At 58.3% G+C, this 26,128-nt stretch overlaps 10 protein-coding genes across 10 annotated transcripts; 3 read left to right on the forward strand and 7 right to left on the reverse strand.

Moving 5' to 3' along the window:
- Nucleotides 1-2,889: 2,889 nt before the first annotated feature.
- TRAVEDRAFT_66162 (NAD-P-binding protein) lies at nt 2,890-4,570 on the reverse strand. Its single transcript, XM_008043351.1, has 7 exons — nt 4,048-4,570; nt 3,891-3,977; nt 3,802-3,836; nt 3,657-3,743; nt 3,529-3,591; nt 3,330-3,472; nt 2,890-3,274 (listed from the first exon to the last, which is right to left on the reverse strand). Exons 1-7 carry the CDS (start codon nt 4,452-4,454, stop codon nt 3,014-3,016), a joined length of 1,083 nt encoding a protein of 360 aa, XP_008041542.1. The 5' UTR covers nt 4,455-4,570; the 3' UTR covers nt 2,890-3,013.
- Nucleotides 4,571-5,259: 689 nt separating this feature from the next.
- Nucleotides 5,260-7,058, reverse strand: TRAVEDRAFT_60069 (uncharacterized protein). The gene is made up of 8 exons (XM_008043352.1): nt 6,787-7,058; nt 6,559-6,733; nt 6,369-6,499; nt 6,166-6,311; nt 6,016-6,103; nt 5,660-5,949; nt 5,536-5,594; nt 5,260-5,484 (listed from the first exon to the last, which is right to left on the reverse strand). Exons 1-8 carry the CDS (start codon nt 6,810-6,812, stop codon nt 5,416-5,418), a joined length of 984 nt encoding a protein of 327 aa, XP_008041543.1. The 5' UTR covers nt 6,813-7,058; the 3' UTR covers nt 5,260-5,415.
- A 419-nt stretch (nt 7,059-7,477) lies between these two features.
- TRAVEDRAFT_60070 (NAD-P-binding protein) lies at nt 7,478-8,938 on the forward strand. Its single transcript, XM_008043353.1, has 9 exons — nt 7,478-7,549; nt 7,604-7,824; nt 7,884-7,920; nt 7,989-8,015; nt 8,078-8,182; nt 8,242-8,291; nt 8,350-8,478; nt 8,538-8,579; nt 8,635-8,938. The coding sequence occupies exons 1-9, from the start codon at nt 7,512-7,514 to the stop codon at nt 8,841-8,843; spliced, it is 858 nt and encodes a 285-aa protein (XP_008041544.1). The 5' UTR covers nt 7,478-7,511; the 3' UTR covers nt 8,844-8,938.
- Nucleotides 8,939-9,558: 620 nt separating this feature from the next.
- TRAVEDRAFT_22393 (uncharacterized protein) lies at nt 9,559-10,113 on the reverse strand (the record flags this gene model as incomplete). The annotated part of the gene is made up of 3 exons (XM_008042713.1): nt 9,559-9,867; nt 9,920-10,019; nt 10,076-10,113. 3 exons carry the CDS (start codon nt 10,111-10,113, stop codon nt 9,559-9,561), a joined length of 447 nt encoding a protein of 148 aa, XP_008040904.1.
- A 1,302-nt stretch (nt 10,114-11,415) lies between these two features.
- Nucleotides 11,416-12,377, reverse strand: TRAVEDRAFT_130165 (peroxin PEX13; the record flags this gene model as incomplete). The annotated part of the gene is made up of 2 exons (XM_008043354.1): nt 11,416-11,544; nt 11,598-12,377. 2 exons carry the CDS (start codon nt 12,375-12,377, stop codon nt 11,416-11,418), a joined length of 909 nt encoding a protein of 302 aa, XP_008041545.1.
- A 1,075-nt stretch (nt 12,378-13,452) lies between these two features.
- TRAVEDRAFT_30610 (uncharacterized protein) lies at nt 13,453-14,452 on the reverse strand (the record flags this gene model as incomplete). The annotated part of the gene is made up of 2 exons (XM_008042796.1): nt 14,429-14,452; nt 13,453-14,376 (listed from the first exon to the last, which is right to left on the reverse strand). A coding segment is annotated over exon 2 (461 nt), but the record flags the coding sequence as incomplete, so codon positions are not given.
- A 1,527-nt stretch (nt 14,453-15,979) lies between these two features.
- On the forward strand, nt 15,980-16,495 carry TRAVEDRAFT_50502 (uncharacterized protein; the record flags this gene model as incomplete). The annotated part of the gene is made up of 1 exon (XM_008042979.1): nt 15,980-16,495. One exon carries the CDS (start codon nt 15,980-15,982, stop codon nt 16,493-16,495), a length of 516 nt encoding a protein of 171 aa, XP_008041170.1.
- Nucleotides 16,496-17,312: 817 nt separating this feature from the next.
- TRAVEDRAFT_50503 (uncharacterized protein) lies at nt 17,313-18,549 on the reverse strand (the record flags this gene model as incomplete). Its single annotated transcript, XM_008042980.1, has 3 exons — nt 17,313-17,459; nt 17,522-18,319; nt 18,376-18,549. 3 exons carry the CDS (start codon nt 18,547-18,549, stop codon nt 17,313-17,315), a joined length of 1,119 nt encoding a protein of 372 aa, XP_008041171.1.
- A 419-nt stretch (nt 18,550-18,968) lies between these two features.
- On the forward strand, nt 18,969-20,964 carry TRAVEDRAFT_50504 (uncharacterized protein; the record flags this gene model as incomplete). Its single annotated transcript, XM_008042981.1, has 5 exons — nt 18,969-19,194; nt 19,250-19,408; nt 19,461-19,922; nt 19,973-20,463; nt 20,512-20,964. 5 exons carry the CDS (start codon nt 18,969-18,971, stop codon nt 20,962-20,964), a joined length of 1,791 nt encoding a protein of 596 aa, XP_008041172.1.
- A 303-nt stretch (nt 20,965-21,267) lies between these two features.
- TRAVEDRAFT_22396 (uncharacterized protein) lies at nt 21,268-25,962 on the reverse strand (the record flags this gene model as incomplete). The annotated part of the gene is made up of 8 exons (XM_008042714.1): nt 21,268-22,696; nt 22,750-22,815; nt 22,865-23,108; nt 23,156-23,321; nt 23,492-23,657; nt 23,812-25,046; nt 25,110-25,663; nt 25,737-25,962. 8 exons carry the CDS (start codon nt 25,960-25,962, stop codon nt 21,268-21,270), a joined length of 4,086 nt encoding a protein of 1,361 aa, XP_008040905.1.
- Nucleotides 25,963-26,128: the final 166 nt, after the last annotated feature.

Here is a 26,128-nt window from a genome sequence, read left to right on the forward strand (position 1 = left end):
TCTGCTGTCGTGTGGGATCGCCCGCGCCCGAGTACGGCAGGTCGCGGACGAGGACTTGGCAGTGCTCGTGTGGGGGGTACAGACTGGGTCGGACTCGCCGGCGCGCCCGAGCGTTCGATGACCTCGACTCAGAGAAGGAACAGGTTTCGCGCGATTCGGCGCGAGCCTGAGTCTTCGTGGCGAGAGGTACAGCACGCGTACGAAGGCGTGAACGACATTGCGCTGTATGGACGACCGGCCAGAACAGCGTCTTCCGCTCACACGCTGCGTCTCGGAGGTGGGAGCATCGAGGCGCCGTGGGACACGCCGCTTGACAACAAGCTCTTTCGCTGTCTCCTTCGCGTGGGTGCGCGATGGCTCGCAGGTCCTCCTTGGGCCCGAAAACATCCAGCGTACACCATGCGCAGCGGGTCGCCCCGAAGCTAGAAGTCTGCGCTGGGCTTTGGGGCGGGAGGAGGGGGCTTTATGGGTGCATGCGCGGAGATCCCCCTATTCCCGAGCATCGGGCGTTGCCTTGCCTTGGTCCGGGGTCTGCGACTTTAGCTTTCGGTTTCGCAGGGTCGTTAGCTGTGGCGGCTCGCACCATGCCTGCTCCGGGCTGGCTGAATGTCGCGATAGCCTCAAGCTCCGTCATCGACGCAGCGATCAGGAAGGCTGCAGTGCAGTTTTCGCGGGAGGACATTGGCAGGTACGCGAGCGCATAGTCGCGAGGCTGAGGTTGTTTGACACCGGGCAGGAGCGCGCCCTACTGTGATCGCCGGCCATACGCCGGCAGGCAGTCCAGAGGTTGCACGATATCCCGCTTGTCTTCGGGCACGTTGCGGAAGAGCCGTCCAATACGTCGAAGGACCTCCGTACGTCCGGGGGTGCTCGCACGCCATATTCGGGGTGGGCGTAGGCGGTTCAAGAACCTCGAGGTAATCTATGGGTGTGGAGTACCCTCCAGTCGGTGAAGGATCTCGAGTTTGAATGCCGAAGGCTACCTGGACTAAGCGATAAGTGTATCCTTCCCATCGCCCCGAGTCGCTTGCTACTCCCGCGTGGGACATACCCGATTTTGAAGAGACACCGAGCCCGCCGCGCGGCGAATGCGGCTAGAAGAATGCCATGTGAGCGGTCCAGAGTGCGTAGTTGCTGAGGATCCGCGCAATGTCTGAACGTCTCGTTCCACTGTGCTTTCGCGGCCGTTGGTTCCCTCGTGCGCAGCAAGGGCCCACGCTACGTTCGTCGGTATGCGCAGCGCATGCGTCTACTCTTCCTGACTGGGGCATAGGGGCTGCGCTGTGAAAGATCGTCAGGACAGAGTAACCCATACCATGGTTTAACTGGACCACCTAGCTGACATATTGCATGCCTATTGTTAGCCATATTTCTGCGAGTAGGGTGTCAGCACCTACATGCACCGTGAAATACAGCATCAGGGAAGTTCATTCTTTGCCTTGATACCTCGCGAACATTCGTCGGACGCCTCGTGGTCGAACTCACCTGGGGGCTCTTCGCAAGCCGTGACGCATATGGAAGTGAGCTTGTGTCTTTGGGCTTCTGTATAGACGGTCACGCACGCAACGGTCAATGGCGTACTTCTGGAGAGTTCCTGGGAACGCACCTTTGCCCGACATTCCTCCCACTCCCACAGGGGGAAGTGGCCCGGGTTCGGCCCTGAGAACATCCGTCATGGTGTATTCCGCCAAGTCTAGGGCGCAGCTTGAGCCCGTGACTAGCGCAAATAAGGACACTCGTCAATTTGGGACGATGCGAGAGAGCACCCGAGGCTTTAGTGGCGGAAGAACAGGCTGTCGGAAGGAGGACTCGAAGGTGGAGGTAAGATTGTAGGATTGTCGGAGTTTGCGCCACGGCGAAGAGGCTGTCTGAGTCTTTGGAACTCGTGAGCAATGTTGTGTGCTTCTACGTGTGTACAGTGACAGTATTCGCTTACACGCGGCCTTTTCTTTCGGATCCTTTGTTTGCGATCCGAGCACTTATTGCACAAGCAGGGCATACCAGCCTACGGGACGTTCAGTATCTGATGATGTGGCATTTTCATAGCGCCACGAATATAGCATGACACTATCAGGTCGTTCTCGCTGGTTCCTACCCAAGTTCCGGTCAGTGGGGAAACACAAGAAAGGTCTGAGCATGCATACCATACTGTTCCATTACGATAACGCCGCGATGACTGGACTAGCGCATTGGTGGCACATATAGCTTCTCCCAGGCCTAGTTCCAGACATATTTTTGTGTTGCTACTCTCTGTTTCCGTCGAGTGATAGTGGCTGCTTGTTGTACAGATCGGTGGCGTTGTTCAAGGAAGAAGCTTGAGAGTCGTGCGACGAAACGCCAGCCAAGGCTGAAATGAGATATGATTCCCTCAGTTACTTGACAGACAGCAATTTCTGTATGAAAGTGAGCTCAAAACGTAAATACTATAGTACCCTGCTCAGTATATCGACTCCGAGTCAGCGAGATGATGACTGTAGAAGGGAGAAGCGTTGACGAGTGCAGGCGCCCGATCTCTCCACTCAACTGACTTACAAGCGCCCGAGGGAAAACGGCGACGCGTCATTCGCCAAGTCTGTTATAACATCTCATACTGCAACGTCCAACAATAACGCCGGCGACCTCACCAAGCTACCAAACCCACCAGTGAACAGCTTGAAGGTCTGGATGCCGTCACAAGCTACAGTGGTGCGACTTAGAATTTAGGAGCAACATCACGCGGCGTGACTCTACAAAGAGTCTACAAACGGCGTCGACAAGGCCCAGAACTACAGCAACTACCAGAGGTCGAACGAGCCTATTCTGATATCAGGTCCACCCAGAAAACTGAGCCAACGCCTTTCAAGTTCTCGCCGATCAGAGCTCACAAATACTTCGAGGTCGTTACTAGGGAGAAAATCTGGTCTATAATCATTGCTAATCCACAAGTTTAGTAGAGCGATGCTGAACCGTACGGTCACTTCCAAAAATTATCTGTAGGTGAGCTCATTGTCCCTCTGCCTTTCCCGTGGTAGCCTCAGTAGCGAGCAGTGGCCACCTCCCAGGCCTTGTCCGCCCCGCTGTCAATGAGCCAACGCGCAGTCTCGAGGACGATCTCCCGAGGACCGCGGAACGTGAACCCGAGCACAGCCTCCGTCGCAGATGGGTCAACGTCGTACTGGGGCACGTTCTCCAAATCCGCCGGGACTTTGGGAAGCTTGTGCGCCCGCTCGGGAAACTCGCGCTCGAATAGCGGGACGAAATCGGACGGGAAGCGCACGACCGGGTCGGTCTTTCCCTGTATCGCAAGTAAGTCCATAATCAGATCATACTTGGAGAACGATGCGACGTACGAGGAGCAGACGCTTGCCGTTGGCCTCCGCACGCTGCACAGCGAGGACGTGTGCGCGCGCGACGTCGCGGAGGTCGACGTAGGCAGGCCCGCCAGCTGACGTTTTGAAGTTCCAGTCGCAACGGAAGAGCGTGCCCGCGATCCCTGTAACGTTGTCGGTCAGGGACATCAGTCTTTACCAGGACAGAATGGAGGCTTACACTGCTGTGAAGAGTTGTTCAAGCCATAGGGATCAAGCCCATTGGAGGGTCCGAAGACGTAGCCTGAATCAATGCAAGGTCAGCGGAGCGTCCCTTGAACGCGACGGCTTTGAAAGGTTGGTGCTTACAAGGCAGCGTGGTGATCAAAGCATAATGGGGCTTCGTCTCGGCAACGTACTTCCACGCTGCCTTCTCTGCGAGCTTTTTCGATGTTCCTGATGGCGAGAGCCGTCAGGTTCCTTGGCGCGCGACGGCCTACAAGAATAGACTGACCGTACGAGAAGAGGGGGTGTGGCGCATTTTTGCCACTGCAACAGAAGATTAGCAAAGGCTTGGGGATCACGCGGTGGGCAGCGACGCACTACTCGTAATCGGTAGGGTTCCACGAGCTCTCGTCGACGATCTTCTCGTGCTTCGGAATCGACATATCGAGTGCGGCTGCGACGGAGCTAAGACACAATCATATGGTGAGCCTCAAGGTCGCGCGTGCGGCAGAATATACATGGCATATGATCTCACCCGTGGATGATCACCTTCTTGACGTTGGGGAACTTCGACGCGGACTTGAGCGCGTTCACCGTCCCATCAATGTTGGGACGCAAGATGTCCCGCTCCATATCCTGCTGCACGCCCGGACGCCAGTCGGGCAGCTGCGCGATCGTGTGCAGGAAGTAGTCCACGCCTGCCAGCGCGTCGTCGAATGCATTCGGGCGCACGATATCCGAGACGAACACGACCTCCACCTGCCCGTGTGCGATGAACGGCGCGAACGCGGGCAGGCGGAGCCATATGTCCGCCTTCGCCTGCGAGCGCACCGTCCCGCGCACGCGGTACTCCGCCTTCAGGAAGGCAAGGGCGATGTCGGTGGCGACGAAGCCGTTCAGGCCAGAGATGAGGACGAGCTCTGCAGGAGTACTAGTGGCCATCGGGGTAACGAGAGACGGGTACAGCTGGAGGTGAGAGTGGGTCGGATAGGCGCAGTTCTAATGTCGTATCCGTGACAGCGAGTCGTTGAAGAACTGAATGGCGTCGTCGAAAGTGGCTTGGCCCGACGTGCGTGTACCAGGATGATCAGGAGGCCACGAGAGCGCCATCTACGCAATAGCTGGGGCGCGCGGGGCGCACTTACTCATCAGACGTCTCAATTTCGCTCCTCCATCCATCCATCTTGGGGGTGGGTCTCGTAGACGACCAGGCAACGCCCGGAGCTAGCAAGCGGCGGCAAGCTTGAGAAGTTGGAGGTCTGAGCAGGGTCGATGAAACTTGACGATATCCGCGAACGTCCGCGGCGCGACAGTGTGGCAGGTCGTGCGGTGCGTGTCGATCTTGAGATCCACAGCATGTTGCCTGGAGAATATTACGAGCGCGGCAGAGTCGGCCACGGGGTGATGGACCGACTCGACCGACCGACGCGGCAGCGGTCGTCGATGGACAGACAACGGCAAACACCCTGATTGACGTCGATGGCCTGGGCCGATCATAGCACTTAGCCGAGCGGATCAGCTGAAGGGCGTACCTCGCCGCTGGAATGCGGGCATCCGAGAAAGTTTGAGGTCGGGGGCGACGTTCGTTGTCCGAGCTCAAACCGTTCCGATCGGATTTCTGCGCATCCGTAACCGAGTCTCGAGAAGACTCCGTCTGCCCGTTCAAAGTTCATCCTTCGGTTATGACGGTCAGAAGTTAACGAGCCCACATTGACACCGACGAGGGCCCCTATCACACAGCACGATCGCGAACAAAGAACGAGATACTCGGATACCAGGACGCGTCTGCGAAGAGAGCGCGTTGTACAGCGAGAGGATACTGAAAATATAATCTACTGTAAATACGGAGGAAGTTTTGAAGATGAATTTACCAATAAGGTGTCGTAAAGAGGAGATACTGCGCTCAGCGCAACTCGGGGTTGACCTTCCTCTCCGACTCGGAGTGCACATCTGTATCTGAACCAGCAGGCTCCTGGAGGACCGTAAGCCATCGAGTCAGATGAGAAAGAAGAGCATGACTTACCCCAGCGTAGTACGTCTTCGTGCCTTCGTCGATGTGCACGATGGCTGTGCGGTGAACGTCTGCACGCGGAAAACGGTACGATCAGCCACTCGGGGCGCCACTGGGTAAGAGAGGGAGTACGTACTGATACCGCCTGCGTTGAGCGAGTTGAGGTGGATGTTCGTCGCGTCGCGCTCGATATCATGCACGCCGGAGGCACCGCTCGGACCGTTGCTGGAAGAGTCGGCGCGGCCGGTCACGCGGGTGTTCAGGTTGAAGAGCATCGTGAGCGTGTACGCGCGCCCGAGGCAAAACCCGAAGCCGACGGTGATGTTGCTCTCCGTGTTGATGCGGTAGAAGATGAGGCAGATGACGGCGAGCACTGAGGTCGCCGCGCCGGTCTGGATCGCCGTGTAGGTGAGGCGCCGAATCAGACTGTGAAAAAGTACGACATGAGTGGGACGGTGTAGGCTTTGAAGCAGGACGTAAGGGAGGACGTACCTCTTGGTGCCGTCGAACGAGGACCTGATTCCGCGGAGCGACCAGACGAGCGCGGCCGCAATGCAGACATCCGAGCAAGCACTAGCAACTGCGGTGCGCCGTTATATAGTCAGCTTGCGTTCAACGGAGCGTACTGCGACAGGAACGTACCCAGCCAAATGGTGACCGTTTTGATGTTGTGGTCGCGCTGCGTGAACTTCGGGAATTTGACGACGGTGTCGGCGTTGATATCGGAGCCAATGAAGGCGACGAGGGTAGTGGCGACGAGGAAGGCCGTCACAAACCAATTCTTAGAGCTAAGAAACATAGTCGTCAGTCCAAAGAAGCACACACGACGTCGCAAGAATACGCACAAGTTGTAGAACCTCCATGAGAGGAAAAGTTGACAAACGAAGGCGGAGAGGCCCGACAGGGCAAGATATGTGGGGATCGTCCACCCCTGAACGAGCAGGAATTCTTGGTTACCCCAGTTGGTGATGGTGTACTATAGACGATGTCAGCATAACAAGCGAGAAGGGCGCAGGCACACGTCGGCAGGCTTACCAGGTACACGACGGCACAGTTGTTCGCCGTCCCAAGGAGGTCCACGAAGAAGGAGAAGGCGACGGTCAGCTTGAAGGCCAGCCGATCCTTCGGGAACGTCCTGTAGTACGTTATGACCTGCATGATCTCCAGCATGTACAGCATCGCGTTGAACCACGTCCCGATCAGGAGAGCGCTGCAGGTGCACTCAGCGAGTGTATTAAGAACATAGACGATAATACCACTCACCCGAGCGACGAGTCTAGTGCACCCATGGCGGACGAAGGAGAGGCAATGGGGCGACAGGAGAACGGGGGGACTTGGCGATGAACGAAGATCGCCTTACGGCCTCGTCGAAGGTCGCTTCTTTAAGGATGGGCGGGCCCGCCGACCCTGGCTCAGCGCTGCCGCGACGGAAGCACAAGCGAAAATACTTGTGATTGAATCCAAACCCGTCAAGGGTGCACCGATCTGCGGCGCGACCTGGGCTCTTCCAAAAGCGGCGTGACCCTCCAAAGTCCTCAGGAAGCTTTGTGGCGCAGCATGCACCCGCGATTGGCCATCAACCTCGTTACCGTCCCGCGTTGACCCACCCCATCGGGCAGGGTAGAACTGTCGTGGAAGGTGTGAGGTGCGCGAGGCGGAGGCCCCTGACGACCCACAGAGTTATCCGACGGATACAATGGTGCGCGGCTTGTGCTGAGATTGACGCGCCCAACGTGCATCAAGACAATATCGGCTAGGACGAACCCTGCCAGAAGGGCGTCATTTCGTTGGCGGCCATCGTGTGAAGTTCTCCAGAAGCCCGAGCCCAGGTGATGAAGGGTGTGTTTTCCGTGCGGCATGCCCAAGGCACGCCGCGGGGTTCCACGTAAATCGCAGCGCTATGATAAGACGGACATCGTTAGAAAAGCATCTTGACAACTTTGCTGGAGCGGCGCAAACCTCCCCTCACTTCCATCCATCTCGCAGCTATGTCTTCTTCCCTTGTCTGGCTCATTACTGGCACCTCGTGAGCACCGTATTTCATCGCGCAGGCCATCCGAAGGGACTGATCCTAGGCAAGTTCCGGCATTGGTCGGGAGCTAGCGCTTGCGGCACTCAAACGCGGTGACAAGGTCATCGCGACCGGGCGCAAGCGCTCCCTTGCACAGGTTGAGGAGCTAAAGGCGCACGGCGCAGACGTTCTCGAGCTGGACGTGACCGCGCCGCTCGATCAGCTCAAGTCGGTCGCGCAAAAGGCGGTCGCCATCCACGGCCGCGTCGACATTGTCGTCAACAACGCAGGTGAGCCCCATGCATGCCCATATGACATACGACGCTCACGTCGCAATCGCATCCGCCAGGTGCGTGGCTTGCAGTGGGTGCTCTTGAAGAAATTACGTCAGTATATCCTTGCTCCCCCTCATCTCTTGTTGGAACTGAATGGACTGACTCATGCCTGCGGACAGTCCGGAGGCAACCATGGATCAATTTAAGTGCGTTCTATCTGGCATGGATTGCATCCGTTCCGCGCTCACGCGGCACCGCACATGTTCAGTGTTGGCCTTTTCGGTGGGATGAACGTCGCACGCGCCTTCCTGCCGTATCTGCGCAAGCAGCGCTCGGGCATGATCGTCTGGAACGGCTCGCTCTGCGGCTGGGTGTAAGCATTCCTTCTATCTCGTCCGTCATCACGGGCTGACGGAATGGTGCCAACCTTAGCGGTGGCGCAGCGCTCGGCATGTATGCGACCGTGAAGCACGCCATGCGGGGTGCGTTTCGAGACGACGATTTTGGGAGTGTCCGCTGATACGCTTTACGCGCGCACAGGCCTCTCGGAGTCCTTGGACGCAGAGATAGCCCCGTTCGGGCTGCGTAGCATTTGCATCGAGCCGGGCTACTTCCGCACCAAGTTCATCTCGGAGGGCAACCGCGTCCCCTACGACAACAAGATTGAAGGCAAGTGCTCGCGATCGTGGTCGCTCATGCTCAGCTTATCCGGCTTCGCATTTTTGCAGATTACCGCGAGAGCATCTCCGCCTTGGACGCCATATTCAGTTGTGCGTGTGCCTCTTCAATGGGCGTCTCGATGTGCGCTAACCACCGTTTCATTAGCCCTGGACGGCAAACAGCCAGGTGACCCGGTCAAACTTTGCGAGTTCATCGTCGACATCGTCAAAGGAGAGGGCTGCGCGGCGGGCAAGACCATTCCCAGGACGATACAGATCGGGAATGACTGCTACAACGAGGTAAAGAAGGCACTGACCTCGTCGCTCGCGACGCTCGAGGAGTGGAAGCCTATCATCACTGCGACGGACCTGTGATGAGAATTGGGGACCGTATTGGCGTTGTTCTATAGACGTTTGGTCGTCAGCTTCGAATACACGCTGGAATGTGAGATATCTTTCGTACAGTGCAAGTACTGCTTTGGATATATATGTGCGTGGCATATGGTCATGCGACGTCTAAGTATTCGCGCTGTTCCCCTATGTTGCAACCCTGGCCAGCGACATAGATGACAAACGAGTTCGAGGAGAGGGTCCTACTTGAACAAGTTCAGCGATGCAACGTTGATGACTGAAAAACGTGGTCACGGTAAGAGGCCAAGTTGTGAAGCGGGCGCCTAAACACCTTGCCTCCGAACCACCACGCCCACCGCAACAATTAGTGAACAACTGTCGACAGCCCTTCTTCTGTTTTTGGGTGCTACATAAATTTGTGCTCTTCTCCCTCCTTTCCCCGTGTCCGAGTCCTGCGCGCCCTCTGTCGTACGACAAAGTCGCGCGACGACGTAAGTACCGATATCAGGCTTTTCACAGCTCTACGCGTTTCCTTGAAATGTCTTATTTTTCTCATTTCTATCCCTAAATCTGCTAGATAGGATGTGCTGCGGAATCTCTAGGCACGACACTGCTGTCGTCGAGGTCGTAGCGTCCGCCGTCGGGCGCGTCGTCGTCTATCCTGCGAGCAGCGACGCGTCAATCGCGTGCGAAACACTTCGAAAAGGTGAGGAGACATACCAGGATCGTGGAGAACGCGTCAGAACGCGCCGAACACGAGCTCGTCGGACCCTTCGATCCGTGTGCGCTGCAGAGGGCCCTCAGGCCCGCGGAACGGCCAGTCGGGGATCGCCGCTTCCTCTGCGAACGTCTGTTCGCTCTGGTAAGGGGTGTGGCGACTGAGCTGGCCATTGTGAGGGCCCAGCGTGGCCGGAGAGAGAGTCGGGCGAGGGGATTGGGCGGGGGTCGTGGGGATTGGTGGGATGTTCTCCCGGCCTGGGGCGTGAGGCAGCGCCGCGGCAGCCTGCCGAGGATGGGCGGGGGCCGCGTTGAGGTTGATAAGGGGTTGCTGCTGGTTCGCCAAACATCCCAGAGAGCGACAGAAAGCGGACGTCGTCTACCGCCACGGCTTCAGGTGCGTTGAGCTGGTCTCCGAGCGAGCACTTCTTGTAAACCCTCTCTTCCGGGTCCATAACCTCTGGAAGGTCGCGTGCAATGACGCTGAAAGGGTTTAGTCAATATGTGTCGCTCCGAGGAGAATGAAGAGTAGGACATACGCAACGCGGTACATAGTGAGCGTGAGGTACTCAGGCATGGTGAAGATGGCGTATGTGCAAAGAGGAGAGTGGTCGCATGGGGGTAGAATGTGTTGAGCCGTTCGAGCTCGGGTAAGTCATCCGAGTCTACATGGGCGGATGATCCTAGGTCCAAGGTCAGATCGTTCTGCGTGGCCGCTTAGCAGATTGCTGGTTCGTTACCTTGTGTCCTAGAGGCATCAAGTCGTCGCCCGCGTAGTCGACTATTTCGCAACACGTACTATCCAGGGTCTGGTTGTGAGCGACATTGTTATACAAGAGAGCGTGGCTTACCGTCCATTGCTGGACGTCGATATCCAGCCATCCCGAGCCTTCAAAGGAGGACAAGGTAGCGGAGATGGATGTTTTGCATGAGTGGTCGAGAACTGTATGACGGTACGAGCGGCCATCTGTATTTGATTCAGTACGGTTCAACCACAAGAATCGACGATGTTTCGACGTACAGTAACATGGAGACTCGTAGCTCATTCGACGAATGTTCTAAGAATGTTGTGTGCTTCGAGTGTTTGGGGGGTATTCGATGAAAAAGAATAAATAGATCAGCTCGCGGACCACATATATACCTCGCGGAACTGCAAGACTTGGTCTTTCTTTTGAATCGTCTTGCTCTTCAAACAATCCACGAAGGACGCTTTCGTACGATGGCAACTTAGGACGAGTCTTCTCGCGACAATGAGCCTAGTACGCGGCGATGTGCGAGTCTTCGGTGCCAGTGACGTGGGGAATGCCTCGCACGCACGAGCGACTGTCGTATACTGTCGTAAGCCCTTGGTGCACATGGTAGCGAGCATGCCCGCATTGCTGCCAATATCATCCTTTCCCTACCATTCTGTCAATATACATTCAAGTGAGATTGAACGACTTGCGTACCTTTCACCGCTCGACTCCCTTGGTTAAACGGACGCACTGTGCCGTGAACAAGGCCTCTAGAAATGCGGCGCAGAGTTGAAGACACCGTCAAGCTTTCGTCAAACATAGCACCGGTACCATAGCGTCCCGATTTGCCTTTAGTACTCGACGACATAGAGGATCAAATCAACTTGAAGCGTCCCCCAAGGGCGTTGGGTGCATTGCGCCATCCAAGGAATAACCTTGGATGGCCCGCGGGCCACTCAGAATGGGTGGTTGAAGCGCGACTCCTGCGAACGCCAATCGAGAATATATCGTATAATGTACACCGTACATGCAGTACCGAGGGACACATAAGTCGAACAGACGATACGTGAAACATAGCCAAACGAGCGAATAAGCAAAACAATCGGTATATGCGACGACTCACGAAAACCAAGGGAGAAGGCGAATCACTCCGCCTTCTTAGCCTCGCTGTTCTCAATCGGTTTTCGCCTCTCCAAGACCTCCACCCACTTCTTCGGGAACCAGCCTTCCTTGCCTTCTCTTGTGCGGCCCTTCCACCATTCACTGCCCTCAACCTGGAAAGAACAATGAGAGATGTGGCGAATAGTGAACGACGGTTTGTACGCACCTCGATCCTGGGATCGACCTCGGCTCCGGTCGCCGGGTCAAGCTTGCCCATGATAGCAACAATCTCGTTCTCCTTGAGCGATAGCTCGGCAGGAGAAGATGCCTCGAAAGCGTAGAGCGCCCGCGCGAAGGTAAGCTGCGAGGGGTCGAGTGGCGGCAAAGGTCCGGCGATCTGGCCCGCAGCCATCTGCGCCTGCTGACGCTCGGTGAGGATGCGTACGAGCTTGTGCATCGCATACGGGACACCGAAGATGGCGAGCAGGAAGATGATGAGCGGCTTCTTGCTGGCCTTGGGCGCCGGGGGGCCCGCCGGGCCCTGTACCGGGCGGCCATTGATAAAGTCGCGGAACTCCCCGCGCATCGCGCCCGCGGAACCTTGTCCGCGTCGTCCAGTGAGAAGGTCGCGCATCCATCGTACGAGCCCGAAGAGGCCGAGGACACTGCCGAGTGCGTTGCGGAGCTGTCCAAATTGGTCGATGACGCCGACCATGGCGAAGAACGAGGAGTGGGTCGCCATGAAGGTGGACTCGAGCATCTGCGCAACACCACTGAAGGTCTGCACGATGGAATGGAGGAGGGCGAAGGTGTGCTGGGTGGTGGACTCGAGTGTTTGTGTGAGCGAGGGGTTGTTGGGGTCGAAGGGCCCTCCAGGGCCGGGCATGCCATATCCCATCCCGGGCATACCTCCGTACATCCCGCCCATCCCACCCATTCCGCCCATTCCGTAGCCACCATAGCTGCCATATCCCCCGCCACCATAACCCATGCCTCCGCCGTACATGCTGCTGCCCATTCCGTAAGGCGAGTACGTAGAGCTGCCATAGCGGTTGTAAGGAGAATACGACGAGTAGGGCGACGCCATCGTGTTTCCGTATGCCGTCGATCCAAACGCGGTTGATGATCCAGGAAGTGCAGTAGAGGTTGCTGCCGAGAGCGCAGCTGGACGCGTAGGGACAGAAGGGGGAGCAGACGAGGAGGCTCCTGGTGAGGCCGTGGTCGCAGACGGCTGAGACGTCGTTGGAGGAACAGAAGACGGAGCAGAGGTAGGTGCAGTTACGGCCCCGCCTCGCTCCCAGGGTTTTGGTGGTGAAGGCATCGCGAGCCGTGCTCGACGTCGTGGACGAAGGTGGGAAGAGTGAGCGCTTGACGTCCCCGCTCTTCCCCCACCAGCCGGCAGTGGGCACCGCCGAAAGCGGATGCCGGAGGCCTCGTGCTTTGTACCATTCCCGGAACCCCTGTGGTTGACCACCCCTGACCACAACGCCTCCTTCGTCACTCTCTCCTTCGACATCCACTGGCTTCGCTCATGAGGTACTGCGGTTGTACGACTCAGATTCAGAAGGGAAAGCCAGCAGGAGTTCGGTATGCGGCATCGTACTCACCTCCACCTACGTTGGTCGGAATGCACTTTGGGGCGTGAATTTTAGGCATCTGTCCGCCCTGTGCAGAGGGATACCGGCGTGAAGAGAAAGAATGCATATATAAAGAAGAGTACGATGGGGCATATACAGGTCACAACCAACTGGTACAGGAGCTCTATGAGTGAGAGAGGTAAGTGGGCATATTGGACATATGGGCATAGTGCAAGGGCGAGGAGACTGATTATACAACACGTAGGATAAGGATAAATCTGTCCCGGCGGGTTCGCGGGTCTTGGCGCAATGCTGGGGCACGTCTATGGCGCTTTACCGCTTGCTATGCGGCGGCTTCGTCGTGATCACGACCTCCGCCCGGTTGACGCGAGGGTGTCCAGCAGGCCGAGCGGCGCGCCTCTGTGCGGGGGCTTGCACGCGGTCGATCCGGGGGGGCAGGTCGTCTGCGTTGATGTGGTAGGCGGCCTCGGGATCCAGCGACCCCTCCCTAACCCATCGCCCTTCGTCGTTGCGCCGAATCCGCATGCCCGGGTTCTGATTGGGGATCCGCGGCGGCCATTGGACCTCCTCGCTGCCCTCTCGGATCGTGGACAGGCCGCCCGCCCGCGCTCTGGATGGGCCGGGCGCGTTGGGGTCAAACCCCTCTGGCCAGGTGGGATGGCGGACGAGGGGCATCGCACCGTTGGAAAGCGTCGGCTGGGGCGTCGCGCGCGGGTCGACTATGACGGTCGCGTCGCTGGCGACGCTCACGGCAGGCGAAACGCTCCGCCGGACGTCTTCGCAGGCCTCGAGGACTTGAGGGTGGTCGAGCGGGAGTTGCTGCCCTTCAGCGCCAGCCGTGGCGCCCCCAAGCAGCCCGTCCCGGCCGAAGGATAGGCGCATCACGGCGCCGTCTCGCTCGTGCCAAAAGTTGAATCCACCTTCGGCGCGTGGCTCGTGCCGGAGGATACGCCCCGGCCTAGGCGTATCCGCGACGGACCCCGGGCGATAGGGGATTTCCCGCTGCGGGGTCACGAAGCGGGCATCGGTATCGTCCCCCATCCGGCTGTCGCCGTCGTTGTCGATGAGTTCGGTGTCGCCAGAGGAACTGGAACTGGACTCCTCAGAGTATTCAGAGGGGGAGTACTCGCTGTCGTCCTCTTCCACTTTCACTTCAGGTTCCTCCGAGCAGCGCCACCGGACGCCGCCCCCCTGGTTCGTGCTGGGCTCGGCGATGTCTTCAGCATGCGGAATCTCCTCCGTTGGGACAACGTAGTGCGGGTTATGTCTGGTGTTGTAAGTATGCATCTTTGGCTTTTCTACAAGGGGCGGTCAGCGAAGAGCGGGGAACGAGCGCGTCGCACTCACCAAAAGGCGAAGGGACTCACTGGTTGCTAACGGCGCGCTACTGGGAAACGTCGAGGAGAAGTATGTTGCTCTCTCCGTCCTGCTGCTCGCACTCATATACCATTCCTTTCAGCACGCTTTGTGCCATGGTACCGAGTGAGGTCAAAGCGTTCGTTGTGGTCAAGTCTTTGTGGAAGCCACCATCGCTAGCCGCGCATGGCAGGTGTTAGGGCGCTTACCTCGTAGGGCATGTCAAGCGCCCAATGTCCAAGCACCGCAGCCGTGGTAGCAGAACTCCACAGTTCAGACACAATCTATGGCAGAAATGCAATATAAGCATCACAATGATAAGCACTCCATTCTGCAGCAATTTGCGCGGGTGCGTGGTGTACTGTTGTGCCAAGGGCGGGGATGCTTGCGACGCTGGGTAGGCCGTTCTTTCACTACCGCAGGCAGCCCTGGCGAAGTACGCTCAGTTAATGTTGCGAACTGCCCACCGATGCTGTGGTCAATCTACGGTATGGCAGTCACCCCAGGCCAGTTGCTCACAAGCGCTGACGTGTCTCATGTTGTCGCCAGGACCATGGCTTCGCGGGGAAGGACCAGGCGTTCGGACCCTGTCTGTCAGGAAAGCTCTGCATAATATGGTCCAGAAGCACGTAAGGCCTCACTCCCAAGAGCTGTCAAGTACCTCGATTGCCGCAGCTGCGTCCAAGCGATCTACCGCAACGGGGATACCGAGCGTCCGACATCCAATCTCCGACTCACGGCCAACGTACCGCACTCAGTCTGGTGCGTCTTTTGCGTCTCGTCTTCACTCTCACTATCCGCGTACTTCTCTTCCCGATATATCATACTTTGTTCGGTCCTTGTTAGCTATCAACCATGTTACGCTTGACTCACGAGCGGAACGCATTATAAACAGGTGTTACGATTCTCCGTGGACGTTCACTCGCGAGAACACGGACAGACCTCTTGTTCGCTCTATTTTCCACTCGCCGCTCGTGCCACCTACAATGTGGTCATCGTCGTCGGAAAGCCGTAGCCTCGTTTATTTAGACAGCGGCTCGCACTATACATATGCACATGTTCTACCCCACCGCGACCGATCCAAAGTGTACCATCGCTGACGTTTGTCACACAGATGGTACACACAACCTTCCTAAGCTACTCGCCAGCGTGCAGGCATGGCGACGGGCCAGTGGCCAACAAACGCATTTTCCAGCGACCTCGTCGCCATCCACCACGCCACCCATCCCGCACCACACGTGCAGGGTACTGGGTGGCGAGTGCATGGTGGGCCTAGCTGCATGTACAGAAGCTTGATCGCCTGCAGCATTCGAAGTTCGAACTGTCAAGCCCATTAGACGAGCTCCACCTGGGTGGCCACAGGACCGACGCGGTTGGATCGAGGTGCGGTATGTCGGCCATCCGGACGCTGTACCCTCCCCACCTCTTGCCAGAAGTTAAGCCCTCTGGACATCTGCTCGCTGACTCTCGGTCGGCCCCGCGTAACCGCAAATTCGCGCAGTGTATACCAGGGTATGTCGCGATGATGCCGCACACCGCCTGGAATGATCGCGCCGCTCACTTGCCCGTCCACAGGTGCCCCAGCCACAGATCCCATAATGTGCGCCGAGCACGAACACCGAGTGCCCGCGTTGGTGTCTGGGGTACACCGTGAATGTCCCCAAGTAGGCAACTGCGGGAGGAGCACGGTCCACGGGGGGGCAGGTCGTTAGGCGCCAAGATCAAAATCGCGCGCCAGCCCGAATTTCTCTCTCTCATTCCCACTCCTTCCACCACCACCATCCGCACGCGGTACCCCCACCTCCCTCTATACCCTCCCACCCCCGATACCTCTCTACAATCTACGATGGCGAACCAACAACAAGCGCTTGTCAACCTCAACGCGGCCCCGGCCAATCCTCAGCAGGCTGCCGCCGCGCCGCCGCATGCCCCCGGCCGGGAGAACGTCCCACCAATCCCCACGACCCCCGTCCCATTCCCTCGCCCTTCTCTCTCTCCGGCAACGCTGGGCCCTCACAATGGCCAGCTCAGTCCCCACACCCCCTACCAGAGCGAACAGACGTTCGCAGAGGAAGCGGCGATCCCCGACTGGCCGTTCCGTGGGCCTGAGGGCCCTCTGCAGCGCACACGGATCGAAGGGTTCGATGAGCTCGTGTTCGGCGCGTTCTGACGCGTTCTCCGCGATCCTGGTATGTCTCCTCACCCTTTCGAAGTGTTTTGCACGCGATTGACGCGTCGCTGCTCGCAGGATAGACGACGACGCGCCCGACGCCGGGCGCTACGACCATGACGACCACGACATGTCCTTACATTATTTCTTATTGTGCTACTCGTACATATTTGTAGTCTTACTGCTCTCCATCGCCACCATCGCATAGTTGTACCGTGCTCTTCATTGCTCTCCATGTATCTATCATCGCTCTATAGCTCTCATTGTCTCAGCTGGCGTACGCTCTGTCGTCTGCTACCCTACCCCCCTGCTACCACTGTCATCACTACCATGCTCTCTCGCTGTATATTTGCTACCAGAATCACACATCATCGCTCGATTGTTCTGGAATATGGTTCACTTGCGTGCCATTCACGATGACCTCGCAGGGGGTAAATCTCCCCGCTGCAGCATCGTCGCGTGCTAATGCCGCAGCACATGCCTAATGGGCTCAGCCGATCACACGTGAAATGAATACTGATGAAACTCCGAACCTGCTTTCTCTTGTGGCTAGGCTACATACACAGACTGCGACGGGGTTATAAAAATCTAGAACGAATCACGAGAGTTGTGGATAACTAGTAGACTGTGAAGGCGAGGTGGTTATGAAGGTACACTCCGGGGTTGTAAGCTAACTGGGGTATGGAATGAGCGATAGGGTGAACGTAGCGTATAAGTAGTGTATAGTGCTGCGATACACGACGAATAAAAAATGACAAAGTCCAGAGAACGGCGGGGTGCACAGGGGGGCTACGGATTTCAGCCACGCGCGCAGGTATCACCGTCGAGAAGCCGGGACACGACCGGACGGCAGGGCCGCATTAAAGGCACGGTGAAATTGGCGGGCCGCGCCCATGCTTTCTTCGCGCCCAGGTTGCCACAGCGCCTCATCGCGGCTCAGGTCGATCTTCACATCCCTGTATCGCTGAGAGAAGGGACAAAGGTGAGCATCAGGTGGTTAAGTTCTGAGGGCGGAGGTCAACCCACTCTTCCCTTGCCCGACCATGAATCGCCCTTGCGCCGCGCCGGCCTGGTCCTCGTTCTCTTCGACAGAAGCTCGAGGACAATCCGCTCATCGTCGGCGCGCGCGTCGTCGAAGCAGGAGTCGTCCCGTGCATCTGAATGATGATATAGGCCGTGGTCCCAGTGCGAGCTTTGGGGTGCGAGTTCAGATTGCGCGGGGTCTTCAGCACCGTCGTGTTCTTCTTCCTTGATCATAGACGTGGGGGGTTCAAGTTCAGGCTCCGAGTCAGACGTATCATCCCAATCATGAGGAATGTCCCGGTGCAAGCTTTGGGATGTGACATGAGACTGAGCGAAGTCTTCAGCATCGTCGTGTTCCTCTTCCTTGATCATGGACGCAGGGAATGTACTAGGCTCCGAGTCAGGCGTATCAGCCCGATACTGAGGAATGCTCTGCTCCACTGGGTTGACAGGCGTATCAGCCGTTTGTAGAGGAGCGTCTTGCTGAACGTTGACCGGCCTACAGTCAGGGAAGTCAAACTCGTCGCAGTCGCAAGAAGAGTCGACCAGAGAAGGCGGTAGCATCTCAGTGAGACGAAGTTTGAAGCGGGACCACCGCAGAAGGACAAGAGCTAGGGATAGACACAGCAAGACCAGAGCCCCGGTGACACATAGTGCAGCGGAAACTTCCTGACTCATATGGATCCCAGTGACCTGAGTGGCATAGCGCTGCGACAGGGTGAGCTCTCGAGCTCTGCTTGGAGAGTCGGCGATTGTGGTGTTGAAGACGTGCTTGGCGCGCGCGAGAACGGTAGTGGGAAGCTAAGTCAGAAGGCCCGGTGAGCAATATAGTCGTATTTCGGCAAAGTAACATTTACTTGGCTCAACGAAACGAAGACACTATCCAGGTTTGACAACGGCTTCAGGGTATTGCTGAGGATGCCTGTAGAAAGCCCGGCCAACGCTACCAGCGCTGTTGACATCCGCGCCGGCTTTCCTGAGAATATCTCGGCCAGGGGTTCTTGAAAGGAAGAGAGGAACAATAGAGGCATGTAGGCGAGAGGGCGGCCGTAGATGACAGTGCAATTCTGCAATACCAACTTGAAGCGAATGCGGCTTCTTTGGCGGCGTCGTGATCGGCGACGTCGGTGCTGTCCCGTTTTGGCAGTTGTCGTGGTTCGAAGTGTGGAGAACGGTCGCGAATCCCGAACTGCCGCTGCCCCCCGCAACCCCGTACGACCCCCGACTACCCCCCGGCAAGCGCCGAGTCGGGAGGCGCCCGTGAGTTCAGGCCCCAGTCGCGTCGCTCGTGTTTCTCTCTGTTCAGTTCTGTACATACCTCGCTATGCTATTACTTGGCTCCTTAATACACGCTCTTTCTGGCTCTCATGGTGCTCTGGGGGCATCTCTTGGAACGCTTCTACAGTTTATACGTCTCTCTTCGAAGCTTCTGCCTGTGATTCTGCACCGGATGCCATCCTCCTGGAACCCGGACGACCCTCCCGCCGAGCTTCCCCCCTACATCCTCGCCTTCGTAAGCTGCCGTCTGGGCGCGTCTGAGGCATGTATTCAGCAGCTTTGGACCGCGGTTGGAGCTTGGGTTTGGGCCGACGGAGCCGATATCCTTGAGGACAGTGCCGCCGGCGAGGAGGGGTTGGTAGACGGATGGTTCACCAAGGAGCCGGACCAGCTCTTGTGTACGTCCTCTCTAATCGTCCCATCCTCTCTTGTTGTCTAACATAGCCTCGCAAGCGGAGCACATGCTCTACCCATCTGTTCGTGTCTGCACAGACCCCTCTTGCGCTGGCCACGGGCGCGCTCTTCGCTTGTACGATGCCCCAAACTCCGTCCAGGTCTTTACCATGACCCGTGGCGCGTACGATGCACACGCGGTGCACCTCACTTGTAAAAGTAAGTACCCTTTTTGGGCGAAGTCTCGCCCGCGTTCATCGACCTTGCACAGAATGCAAAGCGCTATATTACCCGAACTATGTCGTACGAGATGACGTCCGCCAATACTACGCAGGCATCCCCGACTATATCCAAGTATCCGGCCACAAGTATATCGAACGCGCCGTACTCGAACATTTCACTATGCTCTCCGTCCTGTCATGGACCTCCTCCACGAACACCGCGCACATATACCATCAATCCATGGCCAAGCTCGGTGGCGACATGCCCGAGGACTCGCGCTTCCGCCTGCAGGGTACTCATACCTCGGACGGGCTCCTCATTCTGGCGCTGCTGCGGGACAGCGCGGATCGAGGGCAGGTTCTCGCGGTACCCAACGGCGGACACCAGAAGGAGCGCTTTACAGCGGCGATGCGAGCACGCACACGACGCATCCAGCGGTCGGGGCAGCCGGAGCAAACACACTGGTGCACTAAATGCGTCCGCCGTTTCGATGATCCCGACGGCGTAACACGTACGTCCCTGGACATTGTGCTGCGCTCATTCGCTTACGATGGTCTCTAGGGTATGTGGACTGCGTTATCACAGACGGCATCGACGTCGGGCGGCCGTGCTGCGGAGTCCACAACTGCCGCCGGGAGCTACGGACGCCTCAAGACCGCTGGTGCGCGGGCCACCAGAGCTGGGAGCTTCTATGTGTGGTGGATGGTTGTTCCGTCCCTCATCGCCTGGGCTGCCGGACTTGTGAGCTCCACGCGTCTGTTGAGGAGCATTTCTTGGCGACAAGCAAAGCGATATTCACGCTGCGCGCACGGCTGCAGCGGGCACAGGTTGCACACCCCACGGACGCCATCGCCCCGGATGCCGCCGTCGATGAAGACATCGAGGCCGAGGTACCTGGGCCTTGTCCCGACAAGACGGCGGAAGGGAACCACCGCGTCCGGGCGCGGTTCGGACGGCGGCGGACTCACAACGAGCAGCTAATCGTACGTCCGTGTGGAATCATCACGTCCAGGGAGACGTTCTACGGCGCCGAGAGCGTTCCCCAAGTTGTGGTACTTACTTTCTTCTCTAACACTTACCGTGTTCTAATCTTTTGGCAGGACATGATCAAGAAGAAGCATCTGGTCCCCGGCTCCATGCCGCGCTACGTATGGTACGACAACAATTGCGGCCTGTTCAAGTACTGCGCCGCCCGCGCGGGCGAGCGCCTCCATCTCGACGTCGGCCTACCGGTGGACGTCTTCCACTGGAAGTGCAAGCACAAGAAGACAGATATCGAGTGCTCCTTCCATTGCAACCCGCACCTGTTTCAAGAGCTCCTCAAGGATGACAACACCTGGTTTTTCAACTCATCGCGCGCCGAACAGACCAATGTCTGGTTCGGGGGGTATCATGCGATCGTCCGGGAGATGGGGGCGGTGAAGTACGAGTTTTTCCTTGATGAGATGATATTGCAAAAGAACAAGTTGACGCGGGCAAAGCTCGAGGCGGAGGGGTGCATTCCAGGATACCGCCGAGACCTCCGCTTTGCCAGTACCTGGGTACCTACGTAGTCCGACCGTGCTTGTATACATTGTACCTTCTCCCTTCTCGCGCGCCACATTCATTGTGCACTCTTCCCTCACGTGCGACCGTTATTCGTGCGCTCGCGCGCGCCCTCGTACACCTCCCGTTATTCGTCACCGCGTCGCGCACAGCCAACATGCGACTGTGCGTGCGTGTCACCGTGTCGTCGTGCACACATTTGCCCTCGTCGCGCACCATTGTACACTGTTGTGCGTCGTTAAGATAGACAATAAAACAATGTATTTCTGCCAGAAGATAACACAACGAGGGATAGGTAAAGAGCGAACGAGCTACACAGGTACGGCATCCTCCTCATCGTCCAGTGTGAGGTCAATATCAACGCGCTCTACCTTGACTTGCCGTCGCGGTGTGTCTTGCCGTCGCGGTGGGGCCCGCGGGGGTGCGGGAACCGCATCGTCGTCGTCCGAGTCGTCGAGGGTGAGATCGATATCGACTTGCTCGATCTTGATGCGGGGCGGAGATGGTTGGTTAGGCTGTGGGGAGTCGGACTCACTGCCGCTGAAGGTGAGGACGGGCGCGTCCCGCAGTGTGGCGTCGGCGTCGGAAGGGGCTTCCTCGTCGTCGGAGTCTTCATCAAATAGGCTGTCCGGGGTTTCGGAGCGTAGATGGGCGATGGACGTACGAACGACAGCCAGCATCTCTCGACCGTGGGCGTCCAGGTACGGGCTACCTGCAGATGGCGGTGCGGGTGACAGGCGATCAATGTCAGCGAGCATCCCGAGGGTGGAGTCGCGAAGCGCCTCGTATTCGGACTGTCCGCTGTCCGACAAGTTGCCCCAAGGGCTGCTAGCTCGTGATCCACTAGCGTGTGCGTCCGGGGCCACCACAGCATGTGCAGCCTCGGTCCGAGATGCTTCCAGAGCCGCCAGATAGTCGTCGTCGTCGTCGTCTTCCGTGTGCATACAGTTGTCGCAGCCCGGGTGTCCTGGCTCCATGCAGCGGAGGATCGAACGCGGCAAGAACTCGTCGGAGAGAGACGCCTCAAGTGCCGCCTGCAAGTCGTCTTCATAGCTTGATAGTGATCGCAAAGGGCCAGACGCGGACGCGGACATAGTTCCAGAGACTGACGCAGTGGGGCCCCCAGCAGGTGTAGACAAAGGACCAGCGCCGCACGAGACAGAAGGGGGACCAGCGCCGCGCAAGACAGAAGGGCCAGCGCCACGCGAGACAGGAGGGACAACTCCGTGCCAGACAGAAGGGGAGGGCGGAGGGCCGCGCGACCATGAGGGCGAGGTACCAGCGCCGCGCGAGATGGTAGGGACCACCCCGCGCCGGACAGAAGGACCGGCACCACGCGAGGTAGATGTGAACGATGCGGACGCGTGAGACACCCTGTCGGCCAGCGACGCTTGGATCGCCGCATCCATATCGTCATCGTAGCGTGAACAGGGCGGAGGGGGTGTCAGAGTAGTGCGAGCTGCCTTCCGAGCCCGCCCGGAGTCGGGGGACTGATCGCGCGCCGGACGCTTCATCCTCGCGCGCGCCGAGACTGGGGGCTCTTCGGGAATAGGTTGCGCAGGAGGTTGGTCGCGTGCGGGACGCTTCCCCTTCGCGCGCGCCGAGGCTGGGGGCTCTTCGGGGGATTGGTAGCGTGCGGGACGCTTCGCGTTTGAGCGCGCGGGACGCTTCGCGTTTGTGCGCGCGGGACGCTTCGCGTTTGTGCGCGCTGGTGGTGCGTGAGCAGGCACTGGGGATGCACTAGATTGTAGAGGGTGTTAATATATATAGGCCTGGACGCGATATATACTCACTGAGGCGGGGGAGACTCCGATGCTGAACCGGTAGGTTGGACTCCGAGGATGTGGAGATCGTTCTCGCTGAGCGAACGGTGGAGAGCGCAGCCGCCGGCAATTTCGCAGTGCTTACGACACGAGGCACGACCGCAGCGTCCTGCGACGCGTGAGGTCCCGCAGATCGGACAATACAGTTGCGAGCCCAGTTCGACCGGAGATGTTGAACGCGTAGCCCCGCGTCGCGCTGGGGCTGCTGGTGCACTTGCCGCGCGATGGGGTGGAGCGCCTGCTGCGCGAGGGGCCCCTGCGCCTGTCTCTCGTGGATGGTTGCAATATCGATAGTAGGTTGTATGGGGGTGCGAACGGCAGCCCTCGCACTGTGTATGCTATATGAGAGTCGGAGGAAAAGCAATATGATCATGACTTACTGCTACAAACAGCCGTAGGTAGTTTGCCTTGCTCGGATCGAGGCATTGGCGAATGCTGAGTTTGCGTCCGCAGTGGGGACAGCGCCATTCTTGTCGTGTGATGGGGCCCCAGCGTTCATCAGCGTCGTCGAGGTAGTCGAGGTTGTCGCCATCATCCTCATCCTGCCGATGGCAACATGAGCATTGACGGTGGGGCATAGTTGGCGGGGATAGAGGATGGAAAGGATTGTGGAAGCGGAGCACGGGGAAAGGAGGGGGCAAGGGTGTCGCTGGTGGGTAGAGGGAAGAAAGGACGCGGGGGCGTGTACGGTGTGGCACCGAGGTTTAAGTACGTCGCCTGAGCCTTCACAGAAGGTGGTGGTGGTTGGCCTGGGGGACATCGGAAGGGTGGCGGTGAGCATCGAGAGGGTGGCGGTGAGCATCGAGAGGGTGGCGGTGATACCACTGCCCTGGGCAGTCAAGGACTTCTGTGGCTCCGCGCGCAGGTACATCACCTTCCTGGAGATAGCGGGACGAATAATATTATCACTGAGTGCGCGCAGGACACGGACGAGGGAAGGACACGGACGAGGGATGAGGTCGCGGGAGGAGGGGAGTGGAAGGGGGGGGGACAGTACAGAACAGAACTTAAACATAGTCGACGCATACCTACACCAACTCCTCATCCTCTCCGGCGTGTTTGCCCTGCCCTCTCTTATGCCCATTCTCCCTGTTCCAGCCGTCGAGCTGTTTGCGTGCCTGCGTCCAGGTGGTGTTCTTCGTCCGAGGCATGTTTGCGACGTGTTCGCGCTGCGCCTGCGACGAGTTGACCCAAGCACGGCGTGATCGTTGATAGGTCGTGGATTTGAACTGCCTCCCGAAGACGTACTCGAACCGCTCGCCCAGCGTGATCTTCTGCTCTGGATCCTCACCGCCGAAGTCATCGCCATCGTCGCCAATGAATGTGAACGCCTTCGCGACGTCGCGCGCGTAGAAGCCTGCGGGCCATGCTTGTGTAGTGCGCGGGGCGTAGACGAGTTTGTGCTCCCAGTGCTGGTCGAGATCGTCAAGAGCAAGCTTCGGTAGTTCCGGGCGCCGGAGTTTTGCACGCGCGGGGTGACGCGGCTCGGCATAGACAGGTGTGGCGGCCGCGGGCGTGTCGAGAGGGTAGACGTGGTACAGGGGAGCCGGTGGTGTTAGCATGAGAGCGGGCGTTGCACCGTATGGGACAGTTGGCTGAGCGGGGGCTGGCGGCAGTTCAGATGTGCGCGGAGGGTCGTATGGTAGCCCAGAGCCGCCTAGATCGCCTACGTGTGTAGACATCATCGACTGCGCTGATGAGCGCGAAGACATGAGACCATCCGAGGTGAGAGACATAGCCGACGTAGCAGACGTCACCAAAGACATCAACGAGTCCGTACTAGGCAGCGTAGGAGGGGTCGCCACAGAGGGAAGCTGAGTCAGAGCCGTGTGCGTCGTAAGCCGAGGATCTAGCCAGGCACCGGGAGAGATCGCCCCAGCGTAAGGGACGGACGAGACACCTAGACGGGGCACATAGTACGACTGTGTCGGGTGACACGCAGGCGCCGTGAGCGGGGCCACCATGCGTTGAGGGTTCCCAAGCCCGTTCAGGCGGCCTCGTATGCCCGACGCGCGCAGACACACATCGTCGAGGTCGACGCAGTTTATGACACCGATACGGCGAATGAGGACGTGCTCTTGGGAGCGCACCTTGATCTTGTAGGTGAGCTGCAGGTTAACCCACGAGCGCGTCGCGAGGTTAAATTGTTGGACGGCCCGCTCGTCGACCAGGCCGAGGTCTTGCATTACATGAGACAGCTTCGCGAGCTCGATAGTCGGCCACGATGGCGGTCCTTGGACCTGTATCTGAGTTGATACGGAGCCATCCTATGACGAATAGAAGTCAGTGTTAATTTGAGCGAGTCTGATGGTAGCCCCGGATGCACTCACAACCACCCATGCATCAATGTAGAACGTATGCTCGACCATCAGCATGTTCTCGCGGCGCTCAGCCTCTGCGTGGTTCTTCTGAGTCTGCCTTCTCATCGCGGCGTCCCAGTCCGCCTTGAGTTCGTCCGGCATGACTGCGCGGTGAACGCGCGCGATGTCCGCCGGACCGGTAGTGGGAGGTTGTGGGTCTCCTGGTGCGCCGCCACCAGATGGCGCTGGTATGGACGGGGTTGCTGGCTCAGGGTGAGAGAGAGAGAACATGTCGGAGGCAGGGGGAGTCGGGTGCATCGCCAGAGCTTTGCGTTCCTGGTCGTGTGCCCGAAACCCGCATGGCGTAGGTCGGTCAAGGCAGTGCTTCTTGCACCGCTGCCGGGTGCATTTACTAGCGAGCTTCTGGCCTGACCTACAACCGGGTTCGGCGCAGGTGTTGCTCTGCATCTGGGAGACCCCGGTGGAGGGCGTGGAGTAGGGCGTAGCTACAAACTCGTACCGCATATGGGGTGAGCCGGCTTGTACTCCGGGCATGGTAGCGGCTGTTGTAGGCACCAGGGGAGCTGGGGTAAGGTTGTCCATCACGCAGCGTAGTGGACGTATGTAACGTAGAGGCAGTATCTCGCGCACACGAACATGAACATTGGAGGGACGGTCTTCTACTCGGGAGGTGAACAACTCGATCGCGCGCGGGGGTACCGGACATGTGGGCGCTTATTAGCCGGCGCTTGCCGGGGGGCATCGGGGGGCAGTGGGGGCAGCGGCGAATCGGGAATTGCTGACTCTCTGGAAGTGTGAGCACTGCATGCGGTGCCAGGCTGAGCTCGCGCCAATACCGGCGGGCGAACAAGCGTTGGGCCATGTTTATTTCTCCATAGAGAGGCGATTAAGTACTTATGAAAGCGGAACATGAAGCTCACCTGGCACTGCATAAAGATTGGGTGCCGCGTTCCATGGCGGCCGCACTCGAAAATCATAGAAGTCATGAAAGTATTTCTGAACTTACAGCTGCCTTACAATCGGACGGT

The sequence above is a fragment of the Trametes versicolor genome, assembly GCF_000271585.1.
Source record: "Trametes versicolor FP-101664 SS1 unplaced genomic scaffold TRAVEscaffold_9, whole genome shotgun sequence".
In the NCBI taxonomy this organism is placed as follows: Eukaryota; Fungi; Basidiomycota; class Agaricomycetes; order Polyporales; family Polyporaceae; genus Trametes; species Trametes versicolor.